This window comes from Megalopta genalis, chromosome 6, assembly GCF_051020955.1.
Source record: "Megalopta genalis isolate 19385.01 chromosome 6, iyMegGena1_principal, whole genome shotgun sequence".
Taxonomy (NCBI): domain Eukaryota; kingdom Metazoa; phylum Arthropoda; class Insecta; order Hymenoptera; family Halictidae; genus Megalopta; species Megalopta genalis.
The window spans coordinates 619,973-642,288 of record NC_135018.1 but is presented as its reverse complement, the minus strand read 5'-3'; the positions used below and the strand labels follow the sequence as shown (position 1 = coordinate 642,288).

Sequence of the window (22,316 nt, the reverse complement as noted above, 5' to 3'; positions counted from 1 at the left end):
AGAAGAACCGTGTGTTCGTGTGTATCGTGTTTATCAGACTTTTATTTTTAAATAACCGCAAACAAGAGTGAAATCTCGGAATTTGTTATCGAAGCATTCTGACAATTTCGAATCTAAATTACTTATTTTGGTCCATGCGATAGCGATAAACGTATCGACCAAGAATGTTCGCCATTTTTTTGCTTTTAATTTAGTCCGAGGTCTGGAATCGTTCGCGTCGGTGAGATACGATTTCTGAATACGCGTTTACCGCTGCGAGATAAATGGAAGAGTTAAATAAAATGTGTTCTGTAACATATTCCTACGTAGAAACATTTTTTTTTGTGTGTTCTATCATTGCGATAAATTAACGCGAAGGTTCGTCGCGTCGATTTTGATCAGCTTTCTATCTGGTTGTTGGAAAAAAAACGTTACTTTTACAGCAACCGAATGTGTACTTTCCTTTTCAATGCGTTGCGCCCGAAAGTGAAAATAAATTTTATTCGATACCTTTTTGTATTTACGATACTTCGCTGGTTCATATTTTCTTCGACGAAACGAGTTTCCTTGCGTTCGAAATCGAACTCGCGCGAATTTGTCGAATAAATCGCGTGACAATTCCAAATTAATCTATACCCAATTTGCGATATAATCGCGGAGGTTGTAACACGCTCGGGATTATCATTAATCTTGCACGAGTATGCTCTATTTGCGGACCTGGAATTTCTCGCAATTAGAATTCAGCTGTCCGCTGACAAACCACCTTTTACATAATCGCCGACGCTTATACTTTCTAGTCCGTCCGCGGATTTCAGCGTTATAAAATTGTTTCGCAATCGGTAAATCCTGTCAACTGAAAAACGCATCGTTAGCTGCATTCTTTCCATACGACAACCATAATTTCTTTTCAGCTCCGAGTCGGTCGCATAATCGGCCTTTAAACGTAATCGGTTGCGCAGCGTCCACGATCGTGCGCGACTGAAACGAAATCGAAATTCCGCGAAAACTATCGGTATCGTCTGGAACCGGTGTTACGACGAGTACAGCGTTCGATTAATTCTGCCATTTGATCGGCGAAGCGACGCGCCTCCTCCACTTTTATTCTTCCACGTGATTAATAATCTACATCTGCAACGCAGTCGTGCAACGACCTACTAAACCTTTCAAAGGTTTACACTCCTTTAATCGCCGCCGCTGCGTCTATTATTTAAAATGGCCAGCTATCGTCGAGTGGCGAGCATTCCGAATCGCTATAGCAGTGACAAAGTCGGTTTCAAAGCCGGTAAATATTTTACCTTCCGCGATTTGCGATTAAAACTACGTACGTCGCCTTGTGGAAACTTTTTCCGCCGTTTCCGCAGGATTAAAATAAATCTTCCGACGGTTCGAGAAACGTCATTGTCTTTCGATCGCCTCGAAACAATCGTCGATGGTATCCTACCATCTTCCATACAAAATTTCTTTGGCGATAGTGGGTACTTTAAATTCGAAACTACGTGTTACACACGTGTACATGTATAGAAGTCGCTTGCATCTCAATTTACTTATCGCAGCTACATTGCGAGATAATATTCCACATCGCATTATATTACATCACTTTGATCGCTTATATTACAGCATCGTCGATCGATAAGAAATATCAACATTTACACAACTTTTTCAGCGCCAAATTATCGATCAGCGATGCACATTACCGGCCAAGTTTAAGAAACTTTTACTTCCTTCGCTGTGTTTTCCGTATCTTTTCCAACTACGGTAATGTCTTTCTAATTGACGCTCAGATTGTGCAGAAAAATGGACAATTTGGGAAGAGGAGATACGATTATTCGAGCCTCGCGGTTTATTTTTACAGTTACGAATTGTAAACAATTATAAAAACCACACGAGATACGATCGAATAATCGTATCTCCTCTTCCCAAATTGTCCATTTTTGTGAACAATCTGAGCGTCAATATGGGAGACATTACTGTAATTTCACCCTTTCTATCTACCAGAGCTAACCATACCTGTGGAGAAGGTCAGTTGCGAAGCTTGCGAATGAGTCCTTTTATAAAATATACAAACATATCGCTTCGTATAACGTTGTTCCCAGAAGGACTATCACCGTTCATAAAATATACGATTGGAACACACCCCGTCCAACGCGCAGTTATGTTGATCATCCTTATCGAATCAACAACGTTCGAATAGGGGAACCTTCCTGAATCAGAAGCAACTCCAAACAAACGTAGAAACGAACGGTAGAAACCCGCGACCTACATCGGACCAGAGGACACAAGTTTCAACAAGCACGCTCCGATAACCTAATTCCCATCGCGCAAGCTAGCCCTAGAATTCGTTGGAAGAGCGTCGCCGCCGCTGTTTTTGGTGCCGACTAATTTGTAACACGTTTGCGTACAGTAAACATTTGAATAAGCTGGAAAAATAGACGGATGTGCGATTTGTTCCTAATCATGATATCCAAATTTTGATCGGTCATATACACAGGAAGAAGGCAAAATCAAATGAAGATACTCAACGAATCGGTTAGCCTAATGGCTTTAATTTAATAATTAACCTTTTAGGTACGGCTGAATTCTGCGCGAGGCTATTTCTCTGGACGGCAGAGTCTGATGTGTACTGTACAGAGTCTGATACTGTATATACAGGGTGCCCCAAAAATGTCTCGCAATCAGAAAGTGGCGGGTTCCTCAGGCCATTTGAAGCAACTTTTTCCTTTACAAAAATATTCTCCGAGGCACCGTTAACGAGTTATTAACGAAAAACAGTGACCAATGAGAGGCGAGCTCGGCTGGCGCGAGGCGATCGAGCCAATGAGCGGAACCGGGCTTCGTGCGCTGTTTGGCTGGGCCGCCTCGCGTCAGCCGTACTCGATTCTTATTGGTCACTGTTTTTCGTTAATAACTCGTTAACGGTGCCTCGGAGAACATTTTTGTAAAGGAAGAAGTTGCTTCAAATGATCCGAGGAACCCGCCATTTCCGGATTGCGAGACATTTTTGGGACACCCTGTAGACTGTTGTAAATCGATGTGAAGACAAAAGAAGTGCGAAACAATGCATACGAAGACGATTATTTGGTTCAAACGATGAGCGATTGAGCTACTAGAGCAAGCCACTATAGTGGCGCGTCGTCCAGAGAAATTACATCCGCGAAAGCCACTATAGTGGCGCGTCGTGCCTAAAAGGTTAAAGTGAATCTATACAGCATTCGTGTCACTTTGCGTCACAATGAAAACAAGTGCTATAGCATTCGCGTCCGCGAACGTGTTAAAAAATTTCATACGTTCCCATGAAGAGATACACTCTGGTCCCATCCGCGCGCGAACGACGACATGGGCCCCGTTGTCACCGCGCGCAGTTACGGACTCATCGTTCGCCGAAGAAACAGGGCGGGGACTATTCTTTCGAGTGCCTGTGTCACGGCGAAGCCTGAATACTTGTTCCAGCGATGGGACATACGATATCGAGGCTGCAGTTTTTGGACACTTGCCTTTGAGTTCGGTGCTTCCGTTCGGTTTCAAATAATTTCATGAAATTATGAAATATAATTGACATGCATTTTTCAAAAATAGACGATCTACCTTTCCGGATAAACCTATCCATACGCATAAACGTAAGTCTTACCAATCTCGTAAGCGACTTACAGCAGAAATTCTTTCCTCAATCGTCCAATCACTGGGACATTTACCTTATTCCGTTCGGATAGAGCCGAGGAGGAAGATAAAGAGAAGTGGCGCGTTGCATAGGACCCGTGATCGAGAATGGTCGAGACAAAACGGAGGAAAATAAAAGGCAGACAGAGACGGTCGGTAGTCTCCGATGGCAGGGGCGCAGTCGGCGCGACGCGGGGCCGAGCGGTTTGGAGCTGCGCGGGGCGGAGAAGCGGAGAGTAGAAGAGAAGATTGGCGAAGAGAGGAGAGGAGAAGAGCGGAGCGGAGAGGAGAGAGGAAAGTCGGAGCCGAGCGCGTGACAGGACACGTGACCGGGAGCACACGGTGCTCGCGTGACCGGCCCCGTGACGTCACGCGCACGTGTCACATAGCGTGGTAGCTGCCTGTTCCACTCCTCCCGGAGCTTGCGTATCCAACGAACGAACGTTCCTCACCTTCCGTGCCCCTCCAAGCGTTCACCACTCCGCGTTCTGGTCAGTAACGTCTCAAGACCCCGCATCACCCCCCTCGTCCCAGACTTTCACCTGGAAAGTCACCATTTTTCTATCCTCCCGGCCCCTCCGGTCGCGTCTCGCCGTCGGGCCGACGGTTTCGTCGCGGCCACCGGATTTGCATCACCATGCGGAATCGTTACGTGACCCGGCCGCAGCGACGGCGGCGGCGATCCTCCTAGTCGAGGAAGGAAAAAAAATCGTCGCTGGTTTCACCTGAGCACACCGTCGCCGTCGTCGGATCGTACCGGGCACCGGAGAAATGCAAGGGTGAAAGCGTGGTCGGCTCGTACCCGTCGGCACACCGTGTAAATGCAACCGAGACATCGCGCTCGATAACTGCGAAAATCGGGGCTCTCGTATCCGGCGGCGTTGTCTTCGCCGTAACCGACCACCGTAACCGTTCGTCTTTGGATTCCTGACATTCTGAAACGATATATACTATATACTGTGTACGTGTATTTAGATCGTAAGCGGCGCGTCTGTTTACATGAATGAATCGAGCGACACTGTGTTTTTATGTAATCTATTACATGTATATACTGCGTCGCCGGCCCGACGCTTAATCGCGCATCGTCGCCGATTATAGAATTTTCATCGCCGCGTTACTTTTTAATCGCAGCGTTCCCGTACCGACGATAAAATTCATTTTCGGTCGGGGGTGCGCGCGAACACGCGTCCCTGGTCGATCGCGAAGCGAAACACCAACGTCGATTAATATAACCCGATAAAAAACGGATGTTCTTTGTTATTGTTTTCGTTTCCCGCTTGTTTCGAGATCGCTATCTGCGCGTAATATTATCTGAAATAATATTTCAGATAATAATATTATCGTACAGATAATAATATTTCAGATAATAATATTATCATACCGATAATAATATTTCAGATGATAATAATATAATTTCCCCCGGGAACGGGGGGCGTCTTATCGCGCTCTGTTCAACTTACACCGTGGTGGCAGAGCGTCGTTCAAAAATTCCGTCGATCGGTCGAAACAACATGGCGACTTCGGTCGCGGTCGGTTGTTTCGGCGGAGACGAAAGTCTGAACTTCGACGATGGTGCCGCAACGACGATATCGACGGGCGACGAAGCGAGATAACCGTCGGGGCAGGGCCTTCGGGTTCGGTGGCTCCAGGATCGATTGCTCCGCACCTGAGACGCCTGCGGATTGCTCCCACCAGCGGACCGCATGCCACACCGCGGCCCATCGCGAGAATTGAACAAGACCGCGTATTATACGCGTAGTGTAACCTGCCAAGGGAACGACGGACTCTTAAACACGTCGCGACACGAACCGTGTTTTCGAATCGCATCCATTTTATTTTTACCGTACGGCACAATCCATCCCGCGAATCCATAGAGAACCGTCGATCGAAATAAACGGGAAAGACGGAGAGGGAGGAGACAGGGGGACGCGCTTGCGATCGATCGAGCTTTCCTGCGGCCGATGCGCGATCGCTGATCGCGGCTGATCACGCTGAATTTGAGCGCCGCTGAATTTTACCGCGTGAAATTTTCAAAGTACGTTGACGCACTCTGCCGTGGGCAACGCGAGTAACGGGCACACGATGATGCGCGAGTGAATGCGCGGCGGCACGTTCAATTTTTACGCCCCTGCCGGTTAGTATATCGTGGAATTTCACGGTCGGCGAGTCAACGGCCTTATCGCGGAGCGTTTTAGGTATCGGGATCGAACTGTACTTCTTTTTTCTCCTTCGATATCGCGCGCGCGCGCGCGTTTCCATTTTCATCGGAGTCAATCGGCCGTGGAATCGGATTACAAATTACTGGATAGTTTGCAGAACGATAAGCTACGGTGAAATAAAAGAAAAAGAAAGTAATCGCGACGGGAAACAGGAAGGAAGAGAAAGAAGAAAAGAAGAGGGCGCCAGTACCAGATATATATCGGCGAGTGTGACTGGACGGAAAGACGTGGGCGATTCCCAAGTACCGGCCTCTTGGACCGTCGGGTCGTTAGGCGTGTGTCAGTGAGTATGCGGAGGCGAACCTAATCCATTCGTCGAGTGCGTACTATCGATCAAGGAGTAATCGGTTTTAAAGAGGATCCGACTCTCTCTTACTCTCTGTACTATGCACGCGTGATCCAAAGAACAGTGATACACGTTCGTAATCTTCCCGCTCGCGTACATCGCAAGGCGATCCAGTTCCGACGGGCGTGAGTTCGAAGAACAATTGTAGTGCCGAAAACTTAGTCGTGTCGACGGAAGATCCGACGGGTCCTCAGAGAAGATACCCAAACGACAGAAAATCGGAAGTGATCGTGCCGCGTGTTGGAAGTGATTCTATGCGTCAAGATGATGGAGACACAGAATTATTGGGAGGACAACTCCGCTCATTCGATGCAGGTGAAATACGAGAGGTGAGTACTCACGATTGCTTACGATCTCTACGCTTCACTTATGATTAATTCAACAACATTCGTTGTTATTCTTTTCGTACGGTACTTATTCATACTCCCCGTGCATGAATATAAAAGGTTTTCCGTAATATCCGATGCACGTGCCGGTAATTATCGGTCGGGAATAATTCCGTGTAATGGAGCGGTCACGCGCGACACGAATTCATTAACGTCGGCGGTTTTTTTTTTGAGAAGTAAACGTCTAAGCCGATTTTACAAATGTCGGTTCGGCTGTCCGCGACAACAACGTGATGCTTCGAAAATAAAATGCGAGGATAACGGACGAATTTTTTATTCGAAATTAAAGGAATTTTTAAACTAGGCCGCGAACGGAGATTGATCACCCTTTAGGGCTCCATAAGTCAGAATAGACATTTAGGGCTTAAATGTCGAAGCGTTTAGATCAGGGGTGTCAAACTCAAAAGCTAACTTGGACCGTAATAATAAATAAACAATGCTTAACTTTAGGTGGGCCGAAAAAAAAGTCAATGTTCATAGAAACAAATATTTTTATTTTGACCATTACATTGTAATAAACATGTATAAAGTTAAATTATTGTTTACGACCTGATAATTGACATCAAAAATGTTCATCTCGGGCCGCGAGTTTGATACCCCTGGTTTAGATCGTTTCTAGATTCAGTGACAAAAACAGCACGCTTTGAAATTTTGTTTTTCATGAATATGCTCGAATAGCAACAGTTTTCGTATTACACATTACGTTCCAGTTTCCAACAGTCGACACGTGTTCAGGATAATTTCTCCTTTTTCGTACACTGGCTCGAGGTAAAGCTCGATATCAACGGTACGTCGAAACGAAGTTCATAACTGGAGAAACGAATAGTTCAAATTGTATTAATTTAATCCACGAACAGCTGACGCCACATGCGTAACAACCGCGGACAGAAACCTTATTTTGCAGCGAGCTTATTGCAACGTGTAAACCCTATAGTCGCGAAAAACGAATACAATATGTTGCTGCAAAGGTTGCATGCCCACGCGGTTGCGCTTTCGTCGCGGAGTCCAGTCGGATAATTCGGACGACAATAGGTTGAACGTAATTTTCATAGCCGCGCTCTACGGAACAGAAACGAACAAGGAACGAATTAACCGAAGTCCTTACGCGTATTTATGGCCGGCGCTGTGTGCGCTAACGTGGCTGGCGTGTTCGGCCACGTGCTAGTAATCGATCTGTGGATCGAATGCACGCTCGAGGATACCGGTGTAGGAAATCACCGAGCGGGTAATTGTCCCGCGAGTGTAACTTCATTATCGCCTATTACGCCACGTTATTACGCGCGGGGAATGCGCGTAATAAAATCGAGATCGTCACCGTGACAGAGCAAGCAAGCCGCATATATTTGAACAATGGTGCGCTACCGATCTCGATTGTTATCGGCCCGTACGTATCACGGGGGAGCATAGTTTTTCAAGGAATCGCGGCACGAGCCTGGTCGCATTCATATTCGTCGCTTCTATTGTCGGCGGAGGCGACGGTTAACACGCATTCGAGTTGTTCGTTCGGATGCCGAGGAACGAACGAGAGCAACGAGTGACATTCGCGGGACTGGCGGCGGCACGGTCGGTCATAAACACTTGCGAGCGATCGAGAATAGACTGGAAACACGGTTGCGTACAGGGCGATTCCAGAAACTGGGTCGGCCCGCTTCAGCAGAAGCTACGGCTCGCTTCGAGCAGAATAAATTAATGATATCGTATCTTTTATTAGCATCGGAACTAGCGACGATTAATGTATACCCAACATTCTGGAGCGATGGAAATAACAGGTGTCTCTTTGCGCGGTTACATACAGGGTGGGGCCGATGTTTCGAGCAGAAACAGAGAAGAAGCGTGATACAGTTTTCGAGAAAAATCGAGTCCCATGGTCTTTTATCCGATACAGAAAGACGAAGAGAAAGAAAGAAATCGGTAAAAATTTACTCGGTTAAATCTACTGTAACGCGACGTTTCGCTTATTGCAATCCATCGGAAGAGATGCGATCGAACTACGGTTCGTTCGGCGATACAGTTAATGTCTCCCTAACTGACGCTCAGATTGTGCACAAAAGTGGACCATTTTGGGAAGAGGAGATACGATTATTCGAGCCTTGCGGCTCATTTTTATAATTACCGATTCTCAACAACTATAAAAACGAGTCGCGAGGCTCGAATAATTGTATCTCCTCTTCCCAAATTGTCTATTTCTGTGGGCAATATGAGCGTCAATTAGAGAGACATTACTGTATTATTTTCTCTCGATGCGAGACTTATTATTCGATTTTTGCTAATCGGTCGTTGCTTTCATACGTGGCCTTCTTTGTGCTGCTAATTGAAAATGTCGCAGCTGTCTTCTAACTGTCCCAACATTCATTCGTATATCATTGTTTCAATTTATTTCTGCTGCAATATCCGTCGCAGAACAAATCGCTCGCGCGCGAACAATGAATGCGACGATCCATTGTTTCGGTTGTTCTTTTGTAGTCTGCAGCCCACTTTTTATTTACATAGCGATTGTTGCTATATAACACAGCAAGAATAATAAATTTAACAAATGTAGCAGTCGTAGAATAAACTCATCGACGCTATATACGGTAATATCTCCTTAATTGACGCTCGGATTGTCCACAAAAATGGACAATTTGGGAAGAGGGGATACGATTATTCGAGCCTCGCAGCTCGTTTATATGATTATCGAAAATCGCTGTTGGGATTATGGAATGAAAATGAATATGATTCTAATACTTTGCTTAAAAGGACTTTATTTATTCTCTTTAATGAGAGAAGGTATATGAGCGAAACCGATCGAGCGATCAAACTCTACTGAGTGTCCGGTAAGAAGAAACGCTTCTTTTATACTCTTTTTGGGTTCGTCGTGTCCACCAATCAGAGACGTTTTATTTGTCGCGTCTTACATTGTATACGTGACGGTTAGGGCACGAAGTACATCAAAAGGTACCGGCGATGATGTATCGCGGCATCTAATATATATAGATTACGTCACCGTCGCTGCCCGCTGACGGAGCCGGCGAAATGTAAAACGATATCTTAACTGAAGATATCTTACTAAGTAAACTATAGATTAATTTTTGTTCGAGGCTAAAATTTCAACAATCGCTAACTATAAAAACGAGTCGTAAGGCTCCACTTCCCAAATTGTCCATTTTTGTGGACAATCTGAGCGTCAATTAGGGAGACATTACTGTATTCTTCCAGCAAAAGAACCGATATGGTTCGAACGTTTCAAACTAGAATCAGACACGTTGTTTAGTTTATTTATCTCGTCCCAAATAAAAGTGTTCCCACCGTTCGTGGCAAGTACAGCAAGTAGCTCTACTCGACTAAATTACCGGACGTGTCCGAACCAGTCTTTACACGCGGTAATAACGACGTGGCGAGTTCTGAAATAAATGAGTGGGTCCGCGAAGGGTTGCTTTATCGGACTCCATTACCGGGAAACTGATAGCGCCGGACAGGCTTCGCCTCGATCACGCTTCGCACACGACCGGATCCCAAAGAATCCAGACCCCTAACAGTTGAATCAACCTGTAGATGAAACAGCGAGGGTCGCTCGGACGGCGCGGCGCTCCCAGCAACCGGGCAATTTCTTCGAGCCTCGCTATAGGACGCGCGGTTTCTTGGCCGCTCGAGCCGTCGTTGTATCGGCCATTGACACCGTAGATCGATTCGTACGGATTTATTTGAGCACCTTCCACATGCTGCGCGAACGCGCGTGTCGGTGTCCGGCTCGTATGCGCGTCGTCTCGACGGCGATTTAACTTGGAAATCGAACGACGTGTTTTTCTCTTTATTTTTCGCCGGTCTCTCCGTGCAGCCGCTGCGCGGGGAGCTCGGCTCTTTTTCGCGGCCCGAACTCTCTCAATCCGGATTTAATGCAACCTCGGCTACAGTGACCGGCGCGAATACCGCGATCCAACGATTCGATGCCCGGAATGCCCGCGGAACACGATGAAATCACCGCTTTAAAACCGGCGAAATAACGCCGCGGTGATATCGAAGGCTCGCGGCAGCCTTCCGATTTTAGATAATGACGTGTTCCTATAAATACGAGAAACCAGGCGACATTGCCCGAGGACTCCGCTCGATTAATCGGCTATCCGACACGCCGCGCGGGTAATTCCCTTGCGGCGTTATCGCGCCCGATGACGATAAGACAATGGACGCGACGATGGACTGCGGGCGCTTGTGCGCGAGCGTTACAAAGGCCGACGCAATTCGGCGGAAGCGACTGGCTTTAACCGAGCCCAACAAGATGTCATAGGAAAGTTTGCCAGTGGTCGGATGCTCCCTGGACTTTGTTGGCGGTCTTGGTAGCGACGTCAGCGCCGGTGCTCGGTTGGACGAAACGGGGACCAGGATTTTATGCTTCTCGGATGCACGAGAGGAAAATGTAATACGGTGGAGCCCCTCGATTATACGGGTCTTGCAACACCGGAATTACCTATTGTGCAAATATTTTTCACATGCGATCGACTCGATCTAAGCCGATCCGTATGCGAAGCGATTCGCTGTGGAAATTAACCCCTTACCTTGCGATACATCGGAGGAGTTATCGCAAAATAATACTAAAATATTTCTGTTTTCATTTAATATACACAATAATATGCTAAACGTTTCGAAATAGATATCTTCTGATAAATATGCAATTTGGCTGGTATCGAGAGACATTACTGTACTTGTTCAACTGTAATAACACGAATATATATATTTCAATGTCTGAGAACAATATAAATTTCTGCTAGCTGTTAACAAAAATTATTACGATATTTATATATATATATATACAATATATAAAATTATATATATATATAATTTTGTTAACAGCTAGCAGGAATTTATATTGTTCTCAGACATTGAAATATGGGGCGGGCGTCGCCTGTCAAATTCGAGTTTGGCACAGGAAACGTTTGAGACTCGCGTGAGAAAACAGGCGAGACTGCTTATTTCCACTCAAGTGGTTAATAAAGATGAAATCTGGCACTGTAATCGCCGACTGTTCTATTAACATGAACAGATTCGTGTACGCTCAGTTTGAATAATCGAGGTTCCACGGTTCTGCCGCATTTGAAATTCATACCGGTGCAACCGATAGTACTGTTCATTCGAAGAGGATGCGACAAACCCAGCGGAGAAACCGGATATCTTCGACGTTCGATTTAATTATCTAGCTGTTATCGTAGAAGCTGTTATTTCAATGATATTCCAAAAAATTCTCGTCAAGTTTTGGAGCTAGCGAGAACTCGTACGAAACTCCTATAAATCTCATGTAAAAAATTGTATAGATTCGTTTAGGTGTATTCGTTGTCACGTAACTCCTGATCTAATTACGCTAGTTATCTCTGCAAGTTATGCTAGCGACGAAACTAACAGCAACCACATTAACGTCGTAACGTTAAAGATACGATGTTTGAGAAACATATAGCGAACATGTTTGTGGCAATGCTAAAACGTCTTCGCTTGTAAGAGATATGGTCATTAACACGTAAAGCTGTTATCCCCTCGGCAAAGAAGACTTTACAGTCCGGGGCAAAATGATAGCACACGCGTGCCATATTTAATTTCTCAGTGATCGTTTCGTTCTCGAAATTTACCTGTTGTTTACAGCGAAATTCAAAGGGGGCGACCCGATTCCAGATCAAATTCCTTTTTTTAGCGTCGCAACGTTTACGTATAATTTTTCGAAAATAAAAAAGAACTCCAAGCTGTCTCTGACAAATTAAATACAGCACGCACGCGCTATCATTTTGTTCGGGAGTGTATGTATTAAACTTGTTTTCAATCTTCCCGGATTTAAACAGGAGAATAGACAGAAATGCTCGTGTTTTTTCTCGAATGATATGGTCCTCGCAAACATGTCACTTTGACCCGTCTGATAGAAGTAGATTTCATATACTTTAATAGTTTAAATTAAGTTGGCTAGATTATCAGAAAGTTAATTTACTACAAATATATTTTAAAAAACGAATGAAAAACAAATTGGAATTATTTGTAACTTATCGTAAGCTGATACCAGCAGCTTTTCGAAGCATCGGTAATTGGGTCACATTTGCATTATCCTTATTTCTCATGAATTTCATACGAAATTAAAAACGTCATGCCGGCATTAGTCACGAGATTACGCTGAAAAGCGATTCACTCCGGTTCGGCAGCTTGCAGCGACGATAAAGCGGCAATGCACCTGCAACCTCGAAGAATAGCGAGGCCCGTATAGAGGTCGACGCGTCGGAGAAGGGAATTCCGTCGATCGGCAATAACTTACGAGTCCGCGAGCTGTTAGAGAGGCATCAGTCCGGTCGACAATGACCGCCGTTACATTGAACGCGATTATTAACGTGTCTCACGTTCGCTGGGTATCGGTGCGTAAACACAGACCCGATCCCGTGCCTCTGTTTCTCCATCTTGACACAGATATTTTCCCGGTTTGCGTAGCCGCTTATCGTGAATCAAACCGAAGGTCCTTCGACACACTTGCCGAGCATTTCAGTCGTTACGTCGGCCATCGTTGATCTCCTGTTCTCCATCGATCCTGTTTTTCTCCGCTAACGCCATGGAAATCCTGTAGCTGCGAGGAAGAACGTCGAAATATCGTCGCGTATACTGTAAATTCTCCCTAATTCGCGCTCAGCTTTTACAGCAATTTCTCCCTAATTCGCGCTCAGCTTTTACAGTAAATTCTCCCTAATTCGCGCTCAGCTTTTACAGCAATTTCTCCCTGATTCGCGCTCAGTTTTTACAGCAATTTCTCCCTAATTCGCGCTCAGTTTTTACGGTAATTTCTCCCCGATTCGCGCTCAGCTTTTACAGTAATTTCTCCCTAATTCGCGCTCAACTTTTATAGCAATTTCTCCCAGATTCGCGCTCAGTTTTTATAGCAATTTCTCCCTGATTCGCGCTCAGCTTTTACAACAATTTCTCCCTGATTCGCGCTCAGTTTTTACGGCAATTTCTCCCTAATTCGCGCTCAGCTTTTACAGCAATTTCTCCCTGATTCGCGCACAGCTTTTACAGTAATTTCTCCCTGATTCGCGCTCAGCTTTTACAGTAATTTCTCCCTAATTCGCGCTCAGATTGTGCTAAAAAATAGGCACTTTGAGAAGCGGAGCCTTACTAACCGATAATCGTATCTCCTTTTCCCAAATCGTCCATTTTGGTGTACAATCCGAGCGTCAATTAGGGAGAATAATTTTTTCAAATCTATAGAATTCCTTTTTACGATGTTTTCCTTCCGATAGATACACGCTTCAACGCACTAACCTAAATCGTTCGAAATCGTGACTCGCAGCGTTTTTCCTTATAGCCACGAAATTAACCGCGCTAGTTAAATTCGAATGCAAGATTCTGTACCTGTTCTTATCGGCTCCGATCTGCCAAGGTTATCGTCGCGATAAAAAAAGGAGTCGCCCTCTGGTAATTGCTATTGGAAGACGCAGTACTTGGCAAGTGGGAGTAATTGCCAGGACATTTTAATCTCTTTGTTCTTTCTTCGTGGTTCAATTAGCTGCTGCGTACGCGGCGTACATCGACGCACTTGGATTGCTTTCGTAGACTATTGTTAACACCTCGAGGGCCAGCTGAGTAACTTCAAAAATTCCGTGATATCGAGCTTGATTATCGAATCAGAATCGATGAGTCAAGATACATGTACCGTTTCGACCTTGTTACACTTTGCAGATCCTGATCAGAGATACACTGGATTTCATATTGACGCAAAAGTTCGTTTTTAAGAATCGCTCAGAAAAGGGTCACGATTTCCTCGTATCGTTCTACGCAAATTGATGCTGCGTCAATTTCTTGTATATCAATTAGAGGCAATCTATTGGAATTAACGCACGCGTCGCCTTATTATCTTATCCTCTTGTTATTGGTACACGTAATATCGGTATGCGTAATACCGTCATTGTTTCTCGTTACAAATTATTTCGCGAACACTCTCGCGTCGAGAATCAAAAGGTGTAATCCTCTCAAAGGCGTAAGCTGCTGAAAATTTAGTAGCACAGACTGTAAATTATAAACTTAAAATTTAACTTGGGCGCTGCCGCGAAGTCGACGAAAAATTCAGCGATCATAAAGAAGTTATGTGTCCCTCGAAAAAAAAAACGTTCCAAATAACATTTAAAAACACGATAGATTCGCTTCGGACATAGACGTCGCAAATCGCATTCACCTTCCGAAAGCGAAGAGGAGAAAGAGACGATAAGATACAACGTTGGTTGCGCGTCGTTATTCCTGCAGACGTTCGTCAGCTGCGCGAATTATCAAAGGAAAGTTGTGGACAACAATTAGCTGGTCTTCCTCTCGCGAAATCGCGGGTCAACGATAAACCACTTCCTCGTTGATACGAATTTATTTTCTTACGGCCGAACGCGTCGAAATTTTTCCGCTTGCGAGTCCACGTCGAACGCGTTTCAAACCTGCTCGTCCTTTGCCACTGCGAATAATTTCGCTGTGAATAACATTAGATACATGGCGACCGAATCGCAAGAATATCTTCGAGGTTGCGAGGATGACTGACCATGACGCCGCGGAAATCTTTGTCATAGGCGAACGAACGTTTCCAAGTCGTTTCTAGACGAATCTGTTCGAAGCTTGTTTATCGTCCGCCTCCTCACGTGACATAATAGGGTAACGGTATCGTAGGACGACCAATTACCGTGCCGTTGGCTTGTTCCCGTGCACGATTAACTTTATATAATATTTATCGAATAAGACATATTAAATTGTTTTACTCGAAAGCGAGCAAAATAAAAGAATGACAAAATTGCTTCATTCAGAAATAAACAAAATAGAATCTAATGCTTCTTATTCGATAAATATGATGTTAACGATGCCCGAAAACAAGTCGAAGGTGTTTCTCAACTCTTCTACTATTTTCATTCTGCACAGGTTTCGAGTCCCACGTTTCAGATTTATTTACACCACTTTGCTCCACTTTCTACGATAAGCTGGCTCGGTTATTGACGCATCGTGCCACAAATCTCAGCTCAGATAAAACCAGCAATTCGGAATTATTGTTTCTCCGTCGTGCTCTAAAATCCACCGCACACTAATTTGTTAATGCTTCGGTTTGATATATTGTCGCCGATTTTGTGCAAATTATCGCGAACCGGCGTTCTCCTTGAAATTTTCCAGCCGACGGGAGGGGCGGCGTCCGGACGTTTTAATACGCATCCTCGTTTCTTTGGTTCGCAGCCGCGGGTTCAATAACACTGACAATTGTTTGTTTACCAGACCGAGCACGATAGACTTGTTAAAAGTTTTGTTATGCTTCTCTCGCTTCCAAATCCAAAGTTTTAGGACCGATTATTACGGGTTGAGACGAGTCCGCGAAACGGGCCGTCGCAACAAGATAACGGAATTTACGTCGATTGTCGTCCGTTATTTTATGGAACACGGAGGAACGTTGTTTTGTTAATGCTTAATGCAAATATCGTGTACGGAGGACGCTTACGGTAATTGTTGTACAACCAGGAAATCTTGGCACGTAAGACTGCGTTCACGATCGATAGCAACGTCGCAGATATCTTTCAAGTATTACAACGTGCATTCGGTGTAAGCTTTCGGCTAACAGAAGTCTGTAAACGCCTGTATAGAATGCCTCTGCTCGATTTTCTATCCTAAACGTCCGTCTTTAGGAGTTTCTTTTAATATTCCATTTAACGTATCGTTGTCAAATGTATATTATATATTTATATATTATATTTATATATAATATTAATAATCAATATTATATATTTATATATTATATTATATATAATATAATAATAATAATAATATAATTAAAAAATATATATTATATAATATAATAATATAATAATAATAATATTTATATATTATATATTATGTATTTTTATATACATTTAAATCGCGTTCATGAATTTTTATATTTCAGAACGTAAAGCCTTCCTTCTTCGTGCTAACGTCATCGCGTCAATATCAATGACTATGGTTTTTCGCAGCGCAACCATAGTCGTATTGTAATTAGAATGAAAAGCTGTTTTCGAGCTTTCGGTTTCGATAAATGATGCAACAGTTGTTCCGCGAGCCGATCAAGGAAAATTTTCGCAATCAATTTGCTTTCTTAATGAATAATCACGAAAGTTATCACGATAACTCATCGGAATTCACGACGAACGTACACAAACGGGTCTGCGTAGTTTCGTAAGGATGTGTTAATGGAACGGGGATTCTGTCAAAACAAATTCCTAAAATATGATCTTAACATAGGTCAAGATATGGAAATACTTTCGCGAATTTCTGCGCGATCGGGCGAATAATAAAATCGACGATACATTTCAATGCCATTGAAATCGGCGAGGATCGGCCTGTTGCGTACAATCGTCGAAGAAAATACGAAGAAAATAGGGTAGAATTACGGCGACGTGCACGAGACACAATTTGCACGCGGACAATTGTTATTATTCCGCGCAAATGTCCTGCAGTCGACTCGCGGCTGGCTTCTTGGAACAATTTTGTCAACAAATTGTCATCCACGAGTTCGGAACGATCGCGTGGAAGAACAGCCGGCAAACAAAGCGTTCCGCGCATGTTGCCGATGCATCGTGTTATTGTTTCACGTGGCGTTCTAATCGTTGGCAACGGTTTCCCGACGGCGAGACAATGTTTTTCGAGCGACGACGAAACCGGTGGAAAATTTCAACGGGAGCCGCGCGCGATAAGGCTCCGGGGCCTCCCACCGTTCCACGCGCGGTTCCATTATTCCCGGCGAAAATTCCGTTCCGCCAACAGGCCGCGTCGTTAATTGCTTTTTATTGGCAATGGCCGGCCCATATTTCTCGTAATGACGAACGGCGTGCTTCTGGGGACGTTCAGTGTCGTTCAGAGAAAAAGTGAGAGTTACCTTGGCTGATCCGTGCCGTTCGAACGTGCGCCCGTGTGGGACCGACCGTGCTCGCGCGCACGCACGCACTCCGCGCGGCCGCGGGCCTCTCGAAGAGGGGCTTCTCTACGACGACCGATGAATGCGCGTGCACGCGCCGGTGGGCGTGGAAAATAGTACAGCGATTTTATTTGCGCCGGGAAGGATGATTCACTCGGAAAAAATTTCAATCGTTCGAATGTACGAGAGCGCCGAGAGACGAACGTTCGTTGCGCCGACGCGACGATGACTCGTCGATGATCGTTCGATCTGGGACTTGCACGAGGATCGAGAACAATATTGACGTTGCATCGTGTCGTCTCTCGACACGATGGAAACCAAGACGATGCATCGAGGCGAGAGATCGAGACTCTCCGAGGATATAAAGATAATATACTGCCGATCGTCAACAATTATAAAAACCAGCCGACTCGAGTAATCTTCTCGAATTGTCCGTCTTTGTTTACAAGCTGAAGGACAATTGCGTAGAATTTATTATATTTATACCGACTGGAAATTGTTTTCCATGCGAAATCTTTTTTTTCACTTGCGCGTGAAATCGTTCCAAATCGTCGTCTATTTTTGTTTACAAGGACGATCGGGGAGAATTTACTGTAACACGGAGACCGTTCCAAGCACGTGCGAGAGAATGCAGAAAATGTATTGTCTAATTTATCGCCGGTAGGAAGGGAGCACCGATATTTCATCTAGCTCGTTTACTGCAACGCTGATGTAACTGTTGTCGGAGCGACGGTTTCCTAGAAAACGAGTTCGAACGTTTCGCGTCGTTCTTGCCGCGCGCGGCTAATTAAATCTGAATGGCCGGGGAGATTGTCGGCTATACACCTGATTTTTCTCTCCCGAGGTTAGGGAGTTTTCGCCTTCTTAACCGCGAACGGAGAGAGTCAAGGTTTCGGCTCGCGGCTATGCGAAATCGGGGTCGCCGCGGACAGATTTAACTGCGCCAGTGAAACTATTTGTAGAATTATGAAATATACTCCGTGGTCGTTGCTCACGGGATAACGAGCTCGCGTTCCGCGCGACGAACAGGATTTCTTGCAGTCCCCTCGTTTTGTTTTTTAAATCCGCCGATCTTTTTCCGATCGTTCCTGGAACGATCCGTACTTCGCGCGAATCTCGCGCGTAAATATTTGGGGATAGCCGGGCCGATTTCTGCCGATTTCCGCCGATTTGTTGGTCTTCCAGGCCGGAAGTTGATCTCATGGAAACGTAAAAAGAAAATGAACCGAAGCACGGCGCAACAACGTTTCTGAAAATAGTTTACGCGTCGCTGTAAATTTCGCCCGCGTTCTCGAAGATCCACCGACTTCGACGTTTTCAACGCGACTTTAACAAACTTCAACTCGCGCAAGGAAATATACTGTGTATATTATGGTTGCTGGTAGAAAATGTAAGATGCATTTGTTTAAAAAACAATATAGTACAGGAGGAAACATTCGAACGAAGCACTATCGCGGATAATCCGCAAGGATAAATGTTAAAATTTTCGTTTCGCTGTTTCTCGTTAGTTTGTTATTCAAGGTTATTGAAGTTGCCGGCCGGGAAAACTGTTCGCCTCGAAGTTATCGGAAGAAAGCGAACTGGATACTGTGCTTCGGTTTCAATGCTTCATAGAATTTCCAGAACAACGCTGCGCGAACCGATCGCGGAACGTGGAAGATTCAGTCGACGGCGTATCAAACGGCACAGTATCTCACGTGTCTATAATTTTAACAATAATCAGCGAAGTTTCCAACCGCTGCGAATCAACACGACGCTCGGAGTTTTGAACAGTGATAATTTAGAAAGTAGGACGAAGTAGAAAATAATTCTTGCATAATTGGATAGAGGAAAGTGTACTGAAAATATCTCAATTTGGAGAAATGCCAAATTACCGAGGACTCGGAATACATTCTCCGTTAATTTGAAAAGAATCTTCTCATTTTTCTTCGGTTCATCGAGCATCGAGTTTCATCATTTCCAGATGTCCGTTGTATTATTACCGGAGATCATGGTTACGAACGTGTATTTTACGTACACGTGTGTCCGTGTACTCGTGCACAGACCCGTGTAATTGTTAATGCACGTGCACATCCGTGTATTTTTATTTTTTTTATTACACGTGTACACGCGTGTGAAAAATAATAACACGTATCGAATACATTAAGCACATTAATTACACGCGTGAATTATTTCACTTTCTAATTGAATTTCTAATCGATAACACTCAGCGAAGATGACTTTCTCGCAATATGCAATTTTTCACTGCGAGTATATCCTTAAGGACTTACTTTTTGACATTGTAAAATTCATGTAACGTACAGAATGCAATTTAAGCGTAGTCTTATACAAGTTTACCCGTTAACGAGGCTACCTGCGATTTAAGTTTGTGAAATTTTTTGGAGCGTCGATTGGTTCCAATGGTCAATGTGTTAATTGCGTTTGCGAAGGTGTTACGGGTCGAGAAATCGCTCGGTTAACAGATGAATCGGGTGCGCTGCGTAGCCATATACAGGGTGTCGAAGATTTTTGAATTATTACAGTGAAAGATCAAAAAATATTAGCAAACAAAATATCTCAAAACAGACCTAAATGATTCAACGACGTGAAAGACTTTGAATTTAATTTGAAATCGACACGATTTAGTTTAATCTGACAAATGTTTCAAAATTGGCTACACGAAGTCAGGTTATTCGGTGCGACGCAATCTCGTACATTATCCGAAAGAGATCTCGTAACTTCGAAACAGTTTAATAAAAGAAACTTAAACTAAGAACTTACAGTTGGTGATTACAACTCTCTTGCATGCTATAAGTTCTGGTAAAACTTTGCTCGAATACATCACGACGTTTTGTCTCCAAATCTGATGATCGAAGTACAGCAACCGTGAAAAATATGTGAAAGTTTCAATCACGATTACGTTACAATGAAATCTTAAGAAAAATTAAAAAAAGTGCAACGATTAGAAAAAATGATAATTATTACGGTTACGAACAACCATTGCGTTTAACCAGAATTATACAGAGTGTCTCGCCAAACTCGAGCATCTAAAATATTATATAAAATTTATTAAATAATAATAGATAGAGGCTATAATCATACAGAGTGTCTCGCCAAACTCAAGCATCTAAAATATTAAATAAAATTTATTAAATAATAATAGATAGAGGCTATAATAAATATATAAATGATAGAGGGCCAAATGATAAGGCGCAGGGTAGATGCCCCGATTGCTGTGCCTCTCTAAGCCAATTTTTCCAGTTCTAAGCCCAGTTTTCCCGAAGCTGTAATTAAATATCTGAACTTAAAATTTATTAAATAAAAGTGGGCTTAAAACTTATAACTAACTAGCTTAGAACTGGAAAAATTGGCTTAGGGGCACAGCGATCGGGACATCTGCCCTGCGCCTTATCATTCGACCCTCTATCACATAAAATCTGAGAAGCAAAAGCGATCGGAGATGGACACATAAAAATCCTTCCTTGCCAGTTAGCCCGGCAGACCGTAACTTTCCCGACACCGTATGCAGGAGGCCTCGATTTTTTGGACGAGCTATCCACGTTGCATGTGAACGTGGTCGCGTATCTAGACGGGGCAGAGAACGAGCGCAACGGTTGGCGGGGAGCAGCAAGATTGCTGGCATATATCGGCGAGTCAGGAGTCACGTTGCTCGACACGCGCTCCGAGCTCTCGGCTGGATGTAGGTTAGTATTTTTAAGTAACCGAGCAACCCGGTATATACAAATACGGCGCTCGAGGAGCAAAACAATGCCGGTGTCGGTGTGTGACCGACCGTGCCCCACGTCCTAGCCGCTTTAATATTCCCCCTACGATCGCACGGCGATTAAGGAAACGAGCCTGAGCAGCCACACCACGGCGAGGTCCTCGCCGCAACCTTAGATGGAATTTCCTTACGCGCGTTTATGTAAGTTCCGCGCTGTCCGGTTCGCATCGCGCTGAACGCGCGAGAGCCTTGCCACGATCGGCTTGCAATCTCAAAAGGTGCAACAAGAAAGCGGAGTCGAACGGGATTTTTCGATCGATCCTAGTCGAAAGGAAGCGCTGGAAACCAACGGGCTACTTCCGAGCCGGCAACGTCAACGTACGGGAGAACCTGTCCGAGTTATGCGGAGCGACGCGAATCGTTCGATAATGGAACAGTTGATTAAAAAGGATGATCACCGATATGGAAATTCCAAATATTCTGAAATTTTGGGGATATGTGAAGCATACGTAGGGCGAGAGTCCCTATTGCCAAGATTGTCCAAGATAGGGAACGAAAATGGACAATTTGGGAAGCGGAGATGCGATTATCAGAATCGTGTGGTTCGTTTTTGTAGTCGCCGATATTGTCAACTGCATATATATCAACAATTAAAGTATACTACATTATATCTAATAGATACTATAATATATATAATACAATAATATAATATATAATAATAATATATATAATATAATAATATAATATATAATAATAATATATATAATAATATATAATAATATAATAATATATAATAATATTATATCTAAAGTATACTATATTATACTATATTGTATAAAAAAACAATTATGTTAACACCCAGAAGGGATTATTAAATTTAAAGCAACTTTTTTTCCTTAGCGAAAATGTTGCTTCGAATAACCGCCGGAACTTCCTATTTCCAGGTGTTAACATAACTATGGAACACCTTGTATAAACCGATTTACCATGAAATATGCTAAACGTGTTTCGTACTCTTGAATCCCGGTGTTGCTATTGATTTCGCTATGGTTAAAATTGTAAGCGAATTTCGGCGACAGTTGAAATCACAAATGTGATAAAAATATTGATCTTTGTAGCTCGAAAGTGACTC

General features: G+C 44.0%; 1 protein-coding gene and 1 long non-coding RNA gene across 4 annotated transcripts in view; one reads left to right on the top strand and one right to left on the bottom strand.

Moving 5' to 3' along the window:
- Positions 1–14: 14 nt before the first annotated feature.
- On the bottom strand, positions 15–5,405 carry LOC143259652 (uncharacterized). The gene is made up of 2 exons (XR_013033671.1): positions 5,094–5,405; positions 15–4,568 (listed from the first exon to the last, which is right to left on the bottom strand). It is a non-coding gene; the product is annotated as an uncharacterized LOC143259652 (long non-coding RNA).
- The window catches only part of cwo (transcription factor cwo), a 52,372-nt gene continuing 35,448 nt past the window's right edge, over positions 5,393–22,316 (top strand). For all 3 annotated transcript variants that reach the window (XM_033467030.2, XM_033467013.2, XM_033467004.2), the window contains exon 1: positions 5,393–6,527. In XM_033467030.2, coding sequence (XP_033322921.1) covers positions 6,453–6,527 — 75 coding nt within the window. In that variant the 5' untranslated portion in view covers positions 5,393–6,452. The remainder of the gene's footprint in view (positions 6,528–22,316) is intronic.